Source organism: Apostichopus japonicus, chromosome 5, assembly GCF_037975245.1.
Source record: "Apostichopus japonicus isolate 1M-3 chromosome 5, ASM3797524v1, whole genome shotgun sequence".
NCBI lineage: Eukaryota > Metazoa > Echinodermata > Holothuroidea > Aspidochirotida > Stichopodidae > Apostichopus > Apostichopus japonicus.
In genome coordinates this window covers 6408286-6420988 of record NC_092565.1, presented here as the reverse complement: position 1 = coordinate 6420988, position 12703 = coordinate 6408286, and the positions used below count along the sequence as shown (strand labels likewise).

At 38.4% G+C, this 12703-nt stretch overlaps 1 protein-coding gene across 9 annotated transcripts in view; it reads left to right on the top strand.

Annotated features, from left to right (window-relative positions):
• The window catches only part of LOC139967419 (tudor domain-containing 6-like), a 50887-nt gene that overhangs the window by 10412 nt on the left and 27772 nt on the right, over positions 1 to 12703 (top strand). For 3 of the 9 annotated variants that reach the window (XR_011792987.1, XR_011792986.1, XM_071971173.1), the window contains exons 1-8: positions 1319 to 1459; positions 3727 to 3821; positions 5483 to 5665; positions 8461 to 8571; positions 9655 to 9742; positions 10090 to 10178; positions 10636 to 10761; positions 11265 to 12325. Coding sequence is in view for 7 of the 9 variants with exons in the window: in XM_071971173.1 (XP_071827274.1) it covers positions 3751 to 3821; positions 5483 to 5665; positions 8461 to 8571; positions 9655 to 9742; positions 10090 to 10178; positions 10636 to 10761; positions 11265 to 12325 (1729 nt within the window). In the remaining 2 variants the exon portion in view is untranslated. Of the gene's footprint in view, positions 1 to 1206; positions 1460 to 3726; positions 3822 to 5482; positions 5666 to 8460; positions 8572 to 9654; positions 9743 to 10089; positions 10179 to 10635; positions 10762 to 11264; positions 12326 to 12703 lie in introns of those variants that run through there. The other 6 variants (XM_071971175.1, XM_071971176.1, XM_071971177.1 and 3 more) reach the window with 6 other exon arrangements.

Genomic DNA, 12703 nt, shown 5'->3' with positions numbered 1-12703 from the left:
ACATGCGAGTAGAACACTTGTTGCTCTTTATTGATGATCGAGTGGAACCTTTTCCAATTTTAGCAGCACAGGAGCTGGCCTTGAGGTTTCCTTTTGTGTTGGGAGTTCCCTTACTGGTAGCATCAGGTAAGCTTGCTGACTTCCTTTGATATTCTTTGCCTGATCTTGTTGCCATATTGAAGCTCAGTAGGTGAGAAAAACTTCGTGAATGATGTAGAATTGGGAAAAAACTTGAAGCACGCCACCAACAGAATCTAGGTCTCGCTCATAACTTTATTCATGTTAACCGATTCACTGCAAACGAGAACAAATTAAACCAAAATAAAATAATAAAATATACAAGAAAAAGATACATTAAGACATACAGAAATACTGTCACAAACGGCCTTCCTAAGATAGATGGACGATACCATAACAGACTAGAAACACACACGATATAGTGACTAAAATACAAGTAAAGCGATGTACACTCACGTAAGGTAAAATACAACAAAAGAAATTAACTAGAGTAAGGACAAGAGCTTATGAACGCTCCGGGAGGGGTTATGATCTTGCACACATATATACAAGCTAGGTAACGCACAAAACCTAGGCCTACGACAACAATAGTGCAATGTAACTTATCCTAAATGGTTAACAGTGCAACCGTAAACACAACTTAAATTACTTATTTATCTTAACTACACAAATGTCAAATCATATCAACTACACCGTAATTCTTACCGAAGTTTTGTGGCCTTTAAAAATAATCCCTCAACTACAGATAAAATGCATAAGAACCAAAAAAGAACTTTAAAAGGTAAGCTTTAACAACACGCTTAAGGCGTTAGTGTCGCCATGTTGTTTCTTAAAGAAAAACGTACAAAACCCGTCGAGCGCCCTCCCCTATACCTTGAATCTACCCTGCAACAGTGATCATTTCATGACTTGTTGGCATCAAATATGGTACCCAGATTTCGCACTTTTGTTGATGTAGTTATGATTATGGTACCAACGAATCACTTGACCAGATACCTATGGAAGCGTAAAGAGAACATTAATTGCGTTGACTTATCGTATTTCCTGGAATTCTGTTTCGTGAATAACAGATGTTTAAATTGAGATTTTTTTCTTGATTTACCCTTAAGTGATACCAAGAATCAAATTTAAATTTTCCAGTTGCTTAAAACTGTTATTCCGGTGAAAACTTTTAATACTTCTTTTAATGTTCGTTATCTGCCACCGTATTGTCCAGTATTACGGCGCGGCCAGTAAAAGGCTAGGTTTCCTACCACTTGTGTGAACTACACATATAACTCTTGGTACCAAAACACGTGCAAACTTTCGTCAACACTGAATGACAACAGAGGTAGGCCAGTCGAGGTGAACCTATTTCTTTGAATATTGTGCGAAGATATGTTAGATGACAGTTTCTTTTGCAGATAGTCTCAGATGACAGGCTGTTTCCTTTAAACAATTTGTAAATGTCTTTTTCATATTGCACTTTCAAAAGTAAAATTATTGTTCATAAATGTTGATTAATGCTGCTGTGACTGGAAGACGTCAAGAAGGCGACTGTGTTTCTGTTTACTAACATTTTTAACAATAGTAGCACGCATGTTATATAAAGACTAGCCTTCTTACTCATAGGCCTAGGCTAGACCCAGTAACACTTAGAATCACATTGCATTGTGCCATTATATTACTTTTACTGTAGGTCTTAAATAGCATAGACCTCCCATAGGCTGGGTTAGAATATACAGTATACTAAGCAGGCTATAATAACAACTAACGTAAGCAGCCCTCAACTGGCAAGTTAGAATCAGTAAGTTAGATACATTTGTTGTTGCAAACTACTCAAAATCCCGCATCTTGCTGACTTGTGTGTGGCAAAGTTTAAAATGCAATTTTAAAAGTTTACACAATGCAGGTAGGCCTAGGTATGTTACTTTAAGTGCAAAGTTACTAGAAAATTATTCATTATTACTATTAGGCCTATAGTAATTTTGAAACTATGCCACTATTCTGCATATATAGCCTTGGCCTATACGGTCTCAAACTAAGATTGATATTTTCAAATGAGTTAGCAGAACACATGTATGATGCCCGGTGTTTGCATAAGGAAAATTTTGGAGCTGTTCGAAATTGCTAACGTATGTAGTGATGGGGAGGTGTACTGGGGAACCATGGGGAGGTGTACTGGGGAACCAACCTACAGAATTACTAGTCCTGGGCCTGCGCAATCATACATCACCAACACTGTTCTCCATTTTTCATTAGAAGCAATGAAAGGGAGGAATCATTCAAGTGTGTTCTTCCATAATTTAAAAAAGTTGGTGATGTAACCATTTCTTGTTGTGCTTAAGATTAAATTTATAGAAAATTTGTTACTATTCCCGACCGAGAAAGTAATTTTCCAAGCAGGCAAATTAAATTTACATGAGTATTAGGTTCATTAGCTCCTTAGTGTAGTCCTAGTTGGGTTTTGGGTTGACTGCGCAATGAGAGGGTACCTGGAGAACCTGTTCCTATTGCTCACCCTATCTCACAGTTGCTCCCAATACAATAATAAGGCCTACTCATATACTGTGCAAGGCCTAACATAAGTCTTGGTATAATATAAAAGGAGGAATTTGAGTTGACACTCCCAATGTGTCTGTCAACTAAAATACATCATCGGCAATGTTTGGAGACCAGTTTGACCCAATTGTGACCATCTAATTCTTCCTTACTAATCCACAGACATCTAACATATAAGCGGCATCTAGTCGGTCATTTGGCCAATAATTAGGCCTAAAGCTACTTTGGTAATTACTACTTCGGTAAATCTGATTTTATAATGAAACTGATTGAACGTAGAAGGAGACCATCTTTAAAGAATTCATTGCTGTTTCAAATCTTTCATTGCTGAAACATAGATATGTCAGATAACTCTAATGGACCGCAATGCTCAAAACACCTTTCTGTACCACATGATTACCCTTAAGAAAATAATTCCTCAATTGGTTGTTCCATAGTACCACAGTCCACCATGCTGTTACTTAGTTTCACACAGGGAGTTTAAATGTAGAGTCCCTTTATGGACACAGTTAATATGTACAGTGATTATAATATTGGCACCCTGCTGACTCAAATGTGATCGCTATGGAACACGAAAGGTTTAGGCTAACGTGCAAATTAATGAGTAAGATACCCCTGAGGCAAGGATGGCTCACCCCGAGTCTTTTGCACTTAGACCTAGTTGCTCTTTTATCTCAAAAGTTAGGGTGAGGACACTTCACATCTCCAATATGTTACTGACCATATTTCGGTTCAGACGACCAACATCAGCCTTGGAGTTCATCAAATTCAGATAGTATTGTAACTAAATTCTGCCAGATGCTACTGTTAGTAGGTGAATTGATAAATTGGTATCACTCCCAATGCCGGTGTTCTATTTACCAAACGTACAAATCACTCCTACAGTGTACACATATTGGTCCTTGTCATTGATAAGGTTACGCCAAGAGTATAAAGAAGCTAGTATTTTATCAAACACGGGACGGAATCAGTGTTAGGAAATGTTATCAACAATTCTTGTATTTTTTCTAGGTTGATTATCTCAGAAGCATTCTCATAACATCTAACATCCATGCTAACCACTTGACTTGTGCTATTGTTTCTTAATTCTTTTGTGTTTCTGATTTCATATCACCATCTCTTATATTATTTTTGTGTTTCACTTCCATGTTTGTTGTATTTCTTCAGTGAGAGTTTTGGTTTTTCTTTCCGATGATGCCTCATACCAAGGGTTCACGAACCAAGGTGCAGCAGGCTGATGGTTTGCCACCAGCCATTGATGGGTATGCCCTCCCGTCCTGAAAAAAATATAAAATATTTCCTTTGTTCGGTCTCCCTTTAAATACGATTTTCTACTTACTCACATCTGAATTTGGAGGTGTACTGTTTATTTTGTTTATTTTGTAGTTGCTGTTTTGCATTAATGTTTATCACTTTCAGTGAATAATTTATCCGGTATCGTGTGGCAAACTGCTATGCAAAATGGTCAAAGTGCTATACAAAATGGTTAAATTGCTATATACAAGTCCAAATATATATAGCAGTGTTGTACACAGGATTTTATAAGACACAAATTCAGTGACTTTTGAACACTGAAATTTGAACACTGAATTATTCACTGACCTTAGATTTAAAAAAAAAAAATTTTTTTTACTCTTTCGTACCTAGTTATAAAGTAATTGATAGGTTAATTTTTATATCCAGAAAAGTAGAGGAATAGCAGAAAATTTTTAACAACAATATCTGTGTTAAGTGCTATTTTCAAATGATTTACTGTATATACTAGAATGTTGAAAGTGTCCAGGCCAGGATATATTTAGATGGATATGAAAGGAACCAGTATGTGAAAAGGAACTTTGAAGAAATATGAAACTCTGATAGAAGCTTCCATACAAAAATCATTGTCAATTGAGTAATGGTAGGCATTCTGATTTGAAATCTGCTTCCATATTATTTACTAAAAAAAAAAAGGGTACAAAACGAGTTGATATTTTGATTTGATTGACAATTAATAATACCAAACGTTTGGGCTATAGCACAGTAGGAAGTGTGGCTGCTCTTTTGTGACTTTGCATTTCTGTGCACAATGATTGTCAGAAAATAAATATGTTGGTTTGTATGCTAATAGTAATATATCCACATTTCTGTAACAACATTTACGAGCATCAAATTCAATCAAAATAAACAGGTGAAGAAAAAAAATTATTGACATTCCCTACCTAGCAATTTTCTGCAAAGTCAATGAAAGATTGGCAGAGTTTAATGAGGATACTTTTCCTACAGCAGCTTTTCAAGTTGACTTTTGAAGTTTTGATAAAAGTTTTCGGCGAGCTATTTTATTCTAAAATCTCATATCCATAGAGCTCATTAATATGTTGACTAGCTAAGTTCCATTTGTAAAAGTGAATCAAAAGTCACCCAAACATTTTTGAAAAATATTCATGTACATATACATAGTTTGTTAAATATTATCTTTGCTCCGCTATTTGAAAATTGTCTGGACAGCAACATGTGGAGTATTGAATCGAGTTCTTTGAGTTCTTCCTCTTGAACCTTCGTTTGGTGGGAATAATCTAGATTAGTGCCTTAATTTGATCAATTGAAACCTTTTATATCAGAGTTAAAATAATAATTGCCAATCAAACTACTCAAAAAGCTGCTTTTAATCTTCATTTACAGCTCTTGTTCATTAGACAGTTGAATTATCGATTCGCCAATGAAAATATGCACAGGATGGAAGGTTAAGGTTGGCAATATTTTACATATAAATCCATTTGTATTTTTGCTTTGGTAGGTTAACTCCTTAGCTAGGTTGGGGTGGGAGAAGGAGGGGGGAGGGTGAAGGAGATGTAGTATTAAGTTTCCCATAGTGGAACATTAATATTTTGCTATTTTAGCCGGTTTACTTATATGTGATATTTGTAATATTTTGCAATTCATACAGCTTAGAGGGAGACGTTGAATGTTCTCCGAAACAAGGGAAGACCCCAAGGAGGCCAACTAGCAGGGGATCACAAGGCAGGGATAAGGGCGGAAAACGTGACAAAGGAGATAGAAGGTCACAGGGAAGCAGCGAGTCAAATAACAACCATACACCAGCATCTTCAGATATGGCTTTCAGAGACAGGTCAGTCACTCAGCCGTTTTACATGTGATCAGAGCTTAACAATGGCAAGAACCAATTGAAAGAACAATGATATATAATGATGTAATGCACCCCAGCTTCTCACATCCCACCCTCACTCCCAACCCTTCTCATGGGATAAAGTGGAAAACAAATGTTTATTAATTATAAATATAATTTAAATGTTTAGACATTTTGTGTATAGGCATATTTTAGTAACGCTACCCTTCATTTGGGTCATAGGGTTAGGCCTACCACTAATGATATTATATAAATTTATTTTTATTAAATTTGGTCATCTTTGAAGACCCAACATCTAGTGTTCAACCGATTAACCTAATCGGAATCGGAATCGGTACGAATATTGCATAATCGGTACATAATCGGAATCGGTAAAAATTACGTGGAATACCAGTTATGTCATACCGATTATTCAAAAACATATGGAAGGTGAAAATATCATTATTCAAAAACATATGGAAGTTGAAAATATCAACTGATGAATAAGGTTTGTTCTTTTACTACGAAATATTAAAAAAAAGGCACCCCTATACGTCTTCCACAGTGTATACTTTCATCAAATTAGGCTGCCAGGTCGCCGATTTTGCTTCCCTCGTGGTTATTGACTTCATATTTCTTGGCACAGTAAGCATAGCAGCAATAGCAATTTCGCGAATTCAGGAATGTGCTGGACAGGGTAGGAAATAAGCGGGGGCGACGGGCGATTCGCCCTCGCAAGTGCTAAAAAGCCCTCCTAAAGCACAATTACGAGTGCGGAAAAGAAAAATGAAATATAAAAAAATCGCCCTCGTTATATCAGGTGTCTGTGTAAAATTAATTGTGACATACGTTTGCTTTAGCTAGGAATTGCAGTTGCAGCGCGAATCGCGCAAACAGTTTTCTCACATCTCGCGAGAGGGTCGCGCACAATCACCGGGAACTTCCCGTGGTAAATTACGGCCTGCAGTACCAGCGAAAATAACCTAAAATCCTCACAAATCTCCGACCACATGGTAGCCTTACTTCACACTAAATCAACTGCATGGAAATCTAAACTTGACATCTGTTTATTCGCTCTAGTTGTGTCGCAAATAAAAACTAAAAATATCCACGGAAACTGCAATCTTCTACCACATGTTAGCCTAACAACCACACTAAGTCAATGGGAAATGTAGCCTAACCATCGGTTTGCAAAAAAAAAAAAAAAAAGGCCGTGGCTATTCTTACGACGAGTCGTAACAATTATTTATAAACTATTCTTACGACAAAGGCAAATTCAAGCGCAGTAAAGTAAATAAAGCAACTGCGCATGTAGTAGGGGTACCCCTACCCCTAAACATAACCCTAAACCTCAATCCTAACCCTTACCCTAACCCTAACCGAAAATTATTGTTTCTCCTCGTCGTAAAAATAGTACTCCTGGTCATGAAAATAGCAACTGCGCATGCGTAGTCGGGAATTATTCTTACGACTAGTCGTAAGAATAGCCACTTTGAAAAAAAAAATGCGTAGCTTAGTTTACAACTTTCAATTTGCTGGAAATCGGCATTTGTTTGGAAGGTAATGTAAGTGATATGTCTTATAGAGGGAATGTTATATTTTATATTGGAGTAGTTTCTAGTTGTTATTATTTCTTTACATCAATCTGGTATTACATTTTAGAGTAATTTTAAACAAGTGACGATGGTACAATTTGCTTTTTAGTTTGATTGGCCTAAGCTTACACATTCTAATTGAACCTGAATGGAGTTATATTGGTAACGAATAGGTATGTTTAACTTCAAGTTCGTAACATTTCTATTTGTTCATAAACGGTATAATACTGAAAATAAGTACAAAATAATGTCGGAATGAAGGCAATATGTCTTTAAAATTTACACTTTGGTAAAGATTGAAGATGGATGGTTTGTCTGAGATACTTTTTGAGATGGATATTTTGAGTAACTATTCCTAGCCCATTTCAAGCCATTAACAGGTGACATTCACGTCGAGGTGGTTAGGCCATTCGCTTAGCACAGTACTGACTAGGTAGGATGTCATATCTCCGTATTTTGGAAATTAAAAAAAAAAAATCTTTTTTTTTTCTTTCCGAGAAACTCCAGAGGTAATTTGGTACATACAAAATGATACCTTAGAGCCTTGTATAACAACGAAGCATAAGGAAACAGGGGAAAATCACAACAATAATTGTTTCTGTCAAACTTTATTGCCGATTTCGTATAAACGGGATATTTTCTCATTTTCAAATAATCGGAATCGGAATCGGAATCGGTACGATTATGAAAAAAATAATCGGTAATCGGTATTTTCTGTTATGCATAATCGGTTGAACACTACCAACATCCCTTAAAAATTTGCTGTGTCTCAGTGACTAATCAAAATATCGACATGAAAAAGATGAAAAGAATAAAGATCAACACACCAGAAAATTTCCACTTCACATCTCTGTCTTTATTAATTTAGTATATATCTGTCATACCACTTGCTAAACATTCATTTCTTATTTACGGCTTGGCTTGCCTATGAAAAGTGGTAAATCTGTAAATTGTCAGATTCAAAAGCACCAGGGTTGCACTTTGTACAATCATAACACTTGGGTAAAACGCCCTCATTGACAGTTATACAAAGCCAGTACATATACGCACTCAGACACCAGTAGAGATCACTGTGATCGAGTGGTACAGACTTCGCCCGATGAGTCCCGAGAAGGACGAAACCGGTCATGAAGTGGAATTTTTTCCAGAGTGTTGATCTTTATTTATTATATATCTATATAAATATGTCTCTAATTCCTTCAGAGAATGGGAACCTCACCACAACTTAGATAGTTGGGATCCAATGGCTGATGATTTTGAGTCGTCCACCTTCAACAGTTACAACCGGCCGTCAGTGGATGATTTAGCCAGAGAGTGAGTAACATCTGACTCCTTAGGTCATAATACATTATACCATATTTACCTCCATCATTATAAACAAGTGCACAGTTCCTGAGCTTTTTTCTCTTCAATATAGTTTAATCACCTTTGAAAAACACCTCTGAAAAACACCCACCCCCTCTTAATCAAAAGCTGTGAACATTCAACCAGTTGGGACGATTGCTGGTTCAGATCTGTGGTGTAGGAAGCTTAGTAGCAAAATGTGAGGGGGGGGGGGGGGGTTGTAGGGGATGGCAGGAAACCAGTATGGTCTGTGGTCCTTAGCAGAAGAACTTCTAGTTTTGTTGTTGATTGTGACAGTGGCTCAAGTTGGGCAATGAAAATTTTGTCTCTGTTTGGTCCAAATTTCTATTTCTCATAACCTTATAATTTTCCTCCTTCCCCTCCCCCAACCCCCAATTTTCTATGAGTGGTTGGGCACCTTTGGTAATACCACTCTATACTAACCTTCGTATCATGCTTGAGAATACCTGTAATGAAAGTCTGAACTGTAACAAGCCCTTTTTAAAAATGAAACAGGATATTCATACTGTTAATAAGTGCTTGAAAGCAAGGCTGTTGTTCATAAGAAAATCGTGCCAGCTGGTTGGAACATTAAACAGTCCAGAAAAATTCAGCTCAGCGTAATATGTTATGGATCGTTTGCATTGTATGCGGCAGTTAAAGATGGGTTAGAACCAGCGTTGTTGTTTGTCACAGACTAGTGTCTCATCGATGAAATGAAAATCAGGTGACGATTTATTTGTGTGTTTTTTCTCACATTAAAATCTAACTATTCGTTGACTAAAACAGCGTCAGTCTTCTACTTTGGGTAGATAATCGATTGGATGCCTTTCGGCAATCAAGTTCTTCTTTGCAGTGACCCTCCCGTTCTTTTGTCTACATATATATACAACAAGGTTGAGGGCGTTTTCTTTCATAACTCATACCACTTGTGGTATCTTACCATTTCCATGAATGTTTTGTTTCGATAAATTATGTTCTTCCGTCGGCGATATTTATGTCACAGACTTTTCTAAATAATTAATAAATCAATAATAACATTATTTGTTGCAGTTTTCATGGGCAAGACCTAGCAAGAAGAAGTGATGCCTCCAGTGGCTTGCAAATCTACGTCACTGGAATTCCGCAGAGTATGGATGAGGTACGGACATTATTTTCAAATCACTCGCAAAAATGGGTAAAGCTACGGAACAGAAACTGGAGTAACATATTGACAAAGAAATTTTGAGTTTATTAGGCCAGAAAGTTTTCCAAATCTGCAAAAGTTTTTCTTTTTGGAATACTTCAAAAATTCTGTTACAGATGAATGACACTTGTGATTGCTACTCGTTCCAACTCTTTACTTGGAGTCAATAAAATGCTCACTTTTAATTTAAAAAAAATCAAACAAAATCAATGAATGCTAGAAAGAGCAGCCTTGACTCTTCACTCCCTTAAAATATCAATTAAGCAATTGCACCTCTTCTTCCTTGTTTTCATTAATTGCAGAAAGGCCTGTCAAATTTGTTTAGCACTGCTGGTTCAGTCAGGAGGGTAAAAGTGTGTGTCGGCAAACCAGACAAGCCAGGGACATATGGGTAAGTCTTGGGCAGTCTACAGTAGGCTTTTCGGCCTGCAGTTTTGCAATTCTATCTTAATATGTACTACTATTACCACATACTTAGATACTGCAACGGCAATTCTGGGCAATTCTTTTGAAATCTTGCCATTGGGTAGTACATGGAACTGTTTTATAACAGTTATTTATATTTGTAGCCTAAGCTTAATTTAAAGACAAATTATGAGGCACTTTTGCCCTTTTTTTGTCATCTCATCTAAGGTTACATCTCATCTAAGGTTACACTATCTTAGGTTACATCTAATCTCATCTAAGGTTTCATCTCATCTAAGGTTACACTATCTTAGGTTACATCTCATCTCATCTAAGGTTTCATCTCATCTCATGTAAGGTTACAACTAAAACTTAACTGTTTTTACCTTAGTAAAGTTTGTCTAGCCTTTTGAAACTGTTGTCCACCTTACTTTTCATTCCAGGTTTGTGACAATGAACAGCGTGAATGATGTCCATCAGGCCATCAGAAAACTTGACGGTTATCGCATCACTGGTGAGCTGACATTAGGAGTGAGGATCGCACGCGACACATCCAGATCAGATTCCCAGTGAGTCCTTGCTTTCCTCATATTAACGTTTATTTTGTACCTCATTCAGTGACTGGGCGGCCATGGAGGTGAATAGGGGGTGGGGGTCAGGAGATGGGGCATGGGGAAGCTACCGTGAATGGATGGGGAGTTCACATGTCTCGTGCCTCGAAATCTCAAGGTTTAGTTGCAAAGCATCGATTAAATTTGTAACAACCTTTTAAAGGGAGATGAAAGGATTCCCAAGAGGTGGGTTCACAAAGAGCACACAAAGTGATGCATATTGAAGTTAGGCAATGAATATTCGTGAACACAGTCTATTACCGAGTGTGTTATTGCACCCACTGAAGGTGTCATTCCTGCTTATTGGTTGGTTACGATGATACCTTCCTATAGCTCAAGACATCAAAGTGAGAATGCTCTCTTAGCATTCAGATATTCTGTGTCTCTGTTTCAGGTTAAAGTAGACACTGTATGCTCTCTCATTCTTTTCATGATAAGATCTCTCTTCTGGTACTGTTCAGATACGGCATTTTGGAGGGCTACCAACAGGGTAAGGTTCTCAATGAGAGAGGGCGTCGTAATCCATCGGGCAATAATAGAAGTCGGGACTATTACGATGACGAGGACGACGGGGAAGAGAGCCCAGTATATTACAGCAACATCAACTGTAAAAGCCTCCACCAAACTGAAGAGGACGATCGGGAGATTATGGAGAGTGGCGGGGAACTGAAAGTCCATGTCAGACGGACCAATTCGAGGGAGTACAACAAAGACGATGACGACGGCAGCGGCCATTATGAGAAGAAAAGGGATAAGAGAGGACAGACTAGCAGAAGAGGCCGAGGGGGCCACCGTCCTGTAGGAGGAGTCCGAAGATCATCCCAGGGGGAAGACCAGTACTCCGAGGACAGCCACGACGGCGAGACTTACAGTGAGGGCAGCAGTGATGGTAAGAACAAAACAAAGCGTAAACAGGGCAGGAGGTCACCAACTCCAGAGGAATTTGAGGAGCTCTTTTCCAGCCAAGATGCCGCAAAGCTGACCCTGATGCAGCAACAGATGCTCTTCATGCAACTAGCAGCTTTGAATCCATTCAGAATGAACCTGCCTCATCAGTCCATCTCGATACAGCCAGCCCTCCTCAATCCTAACACGCTGGGACTGTTGGCACCACAGCTCCAGCAGCACATGCAGCAGCCGACAATGGCGAGTGTGGAAGACATAACCTCACCGGAGATGCCCAAGAAGAGCAGTAAGGAGGAGAGGTCCGAGAGAGTGGCCAACGGAGAAGAAACACCAAAGAGGGCCGGCTCTCACGGTCAACATTCGCCTGGACACAACAGAGATTCTACCGAGAGAGACAAGAGTTCCATCCGGAATGGGCGATCATCCATCAAGGGGAGCGATGACGAGAAATCAGATTCTAGGAGCGGTGCGACAGAGATTCTGGCTTCGATAGGGGGGAAGGTATCTACCACCGTAGCAGGAAAAGCCACCACTGAACGTCTGGGCGAGAAACAACCGGAGAAGAAAAAGGACAAACCAACAGAAGTGAGACTCTGCCTCAGTTGTGACCAACCTGGTGAGTGACTTTGAATTCTCCTTCTCTTGTATCCTCCTCTCAAATGTTCCTACATACCACTGAATAAGTATATACTCAGTGACAAAATATGCAGCAGTTTACTTGGAAAGGGAAACTTAAACATCAACACCACCGTAAAGTATTGTTACAATTTTATCACAGCCACCAAATAAAGTATCTTATGGGTCGGGTATGAAGCTAGTGTGAGTGTTACAAAACAGTATGAGGGGTGAGGTCTGTGATGGGTGAAAATATGCTAATTTTGCTTCTCAAGTTTCAAAAGAATGCTTGATAGCAGTGCCCAGTTTTGACTGAAATCCACCGATATGATTGATGGTTCAGGGTTGGCAACAAACCTGATCGATAGCAAATTTTCAA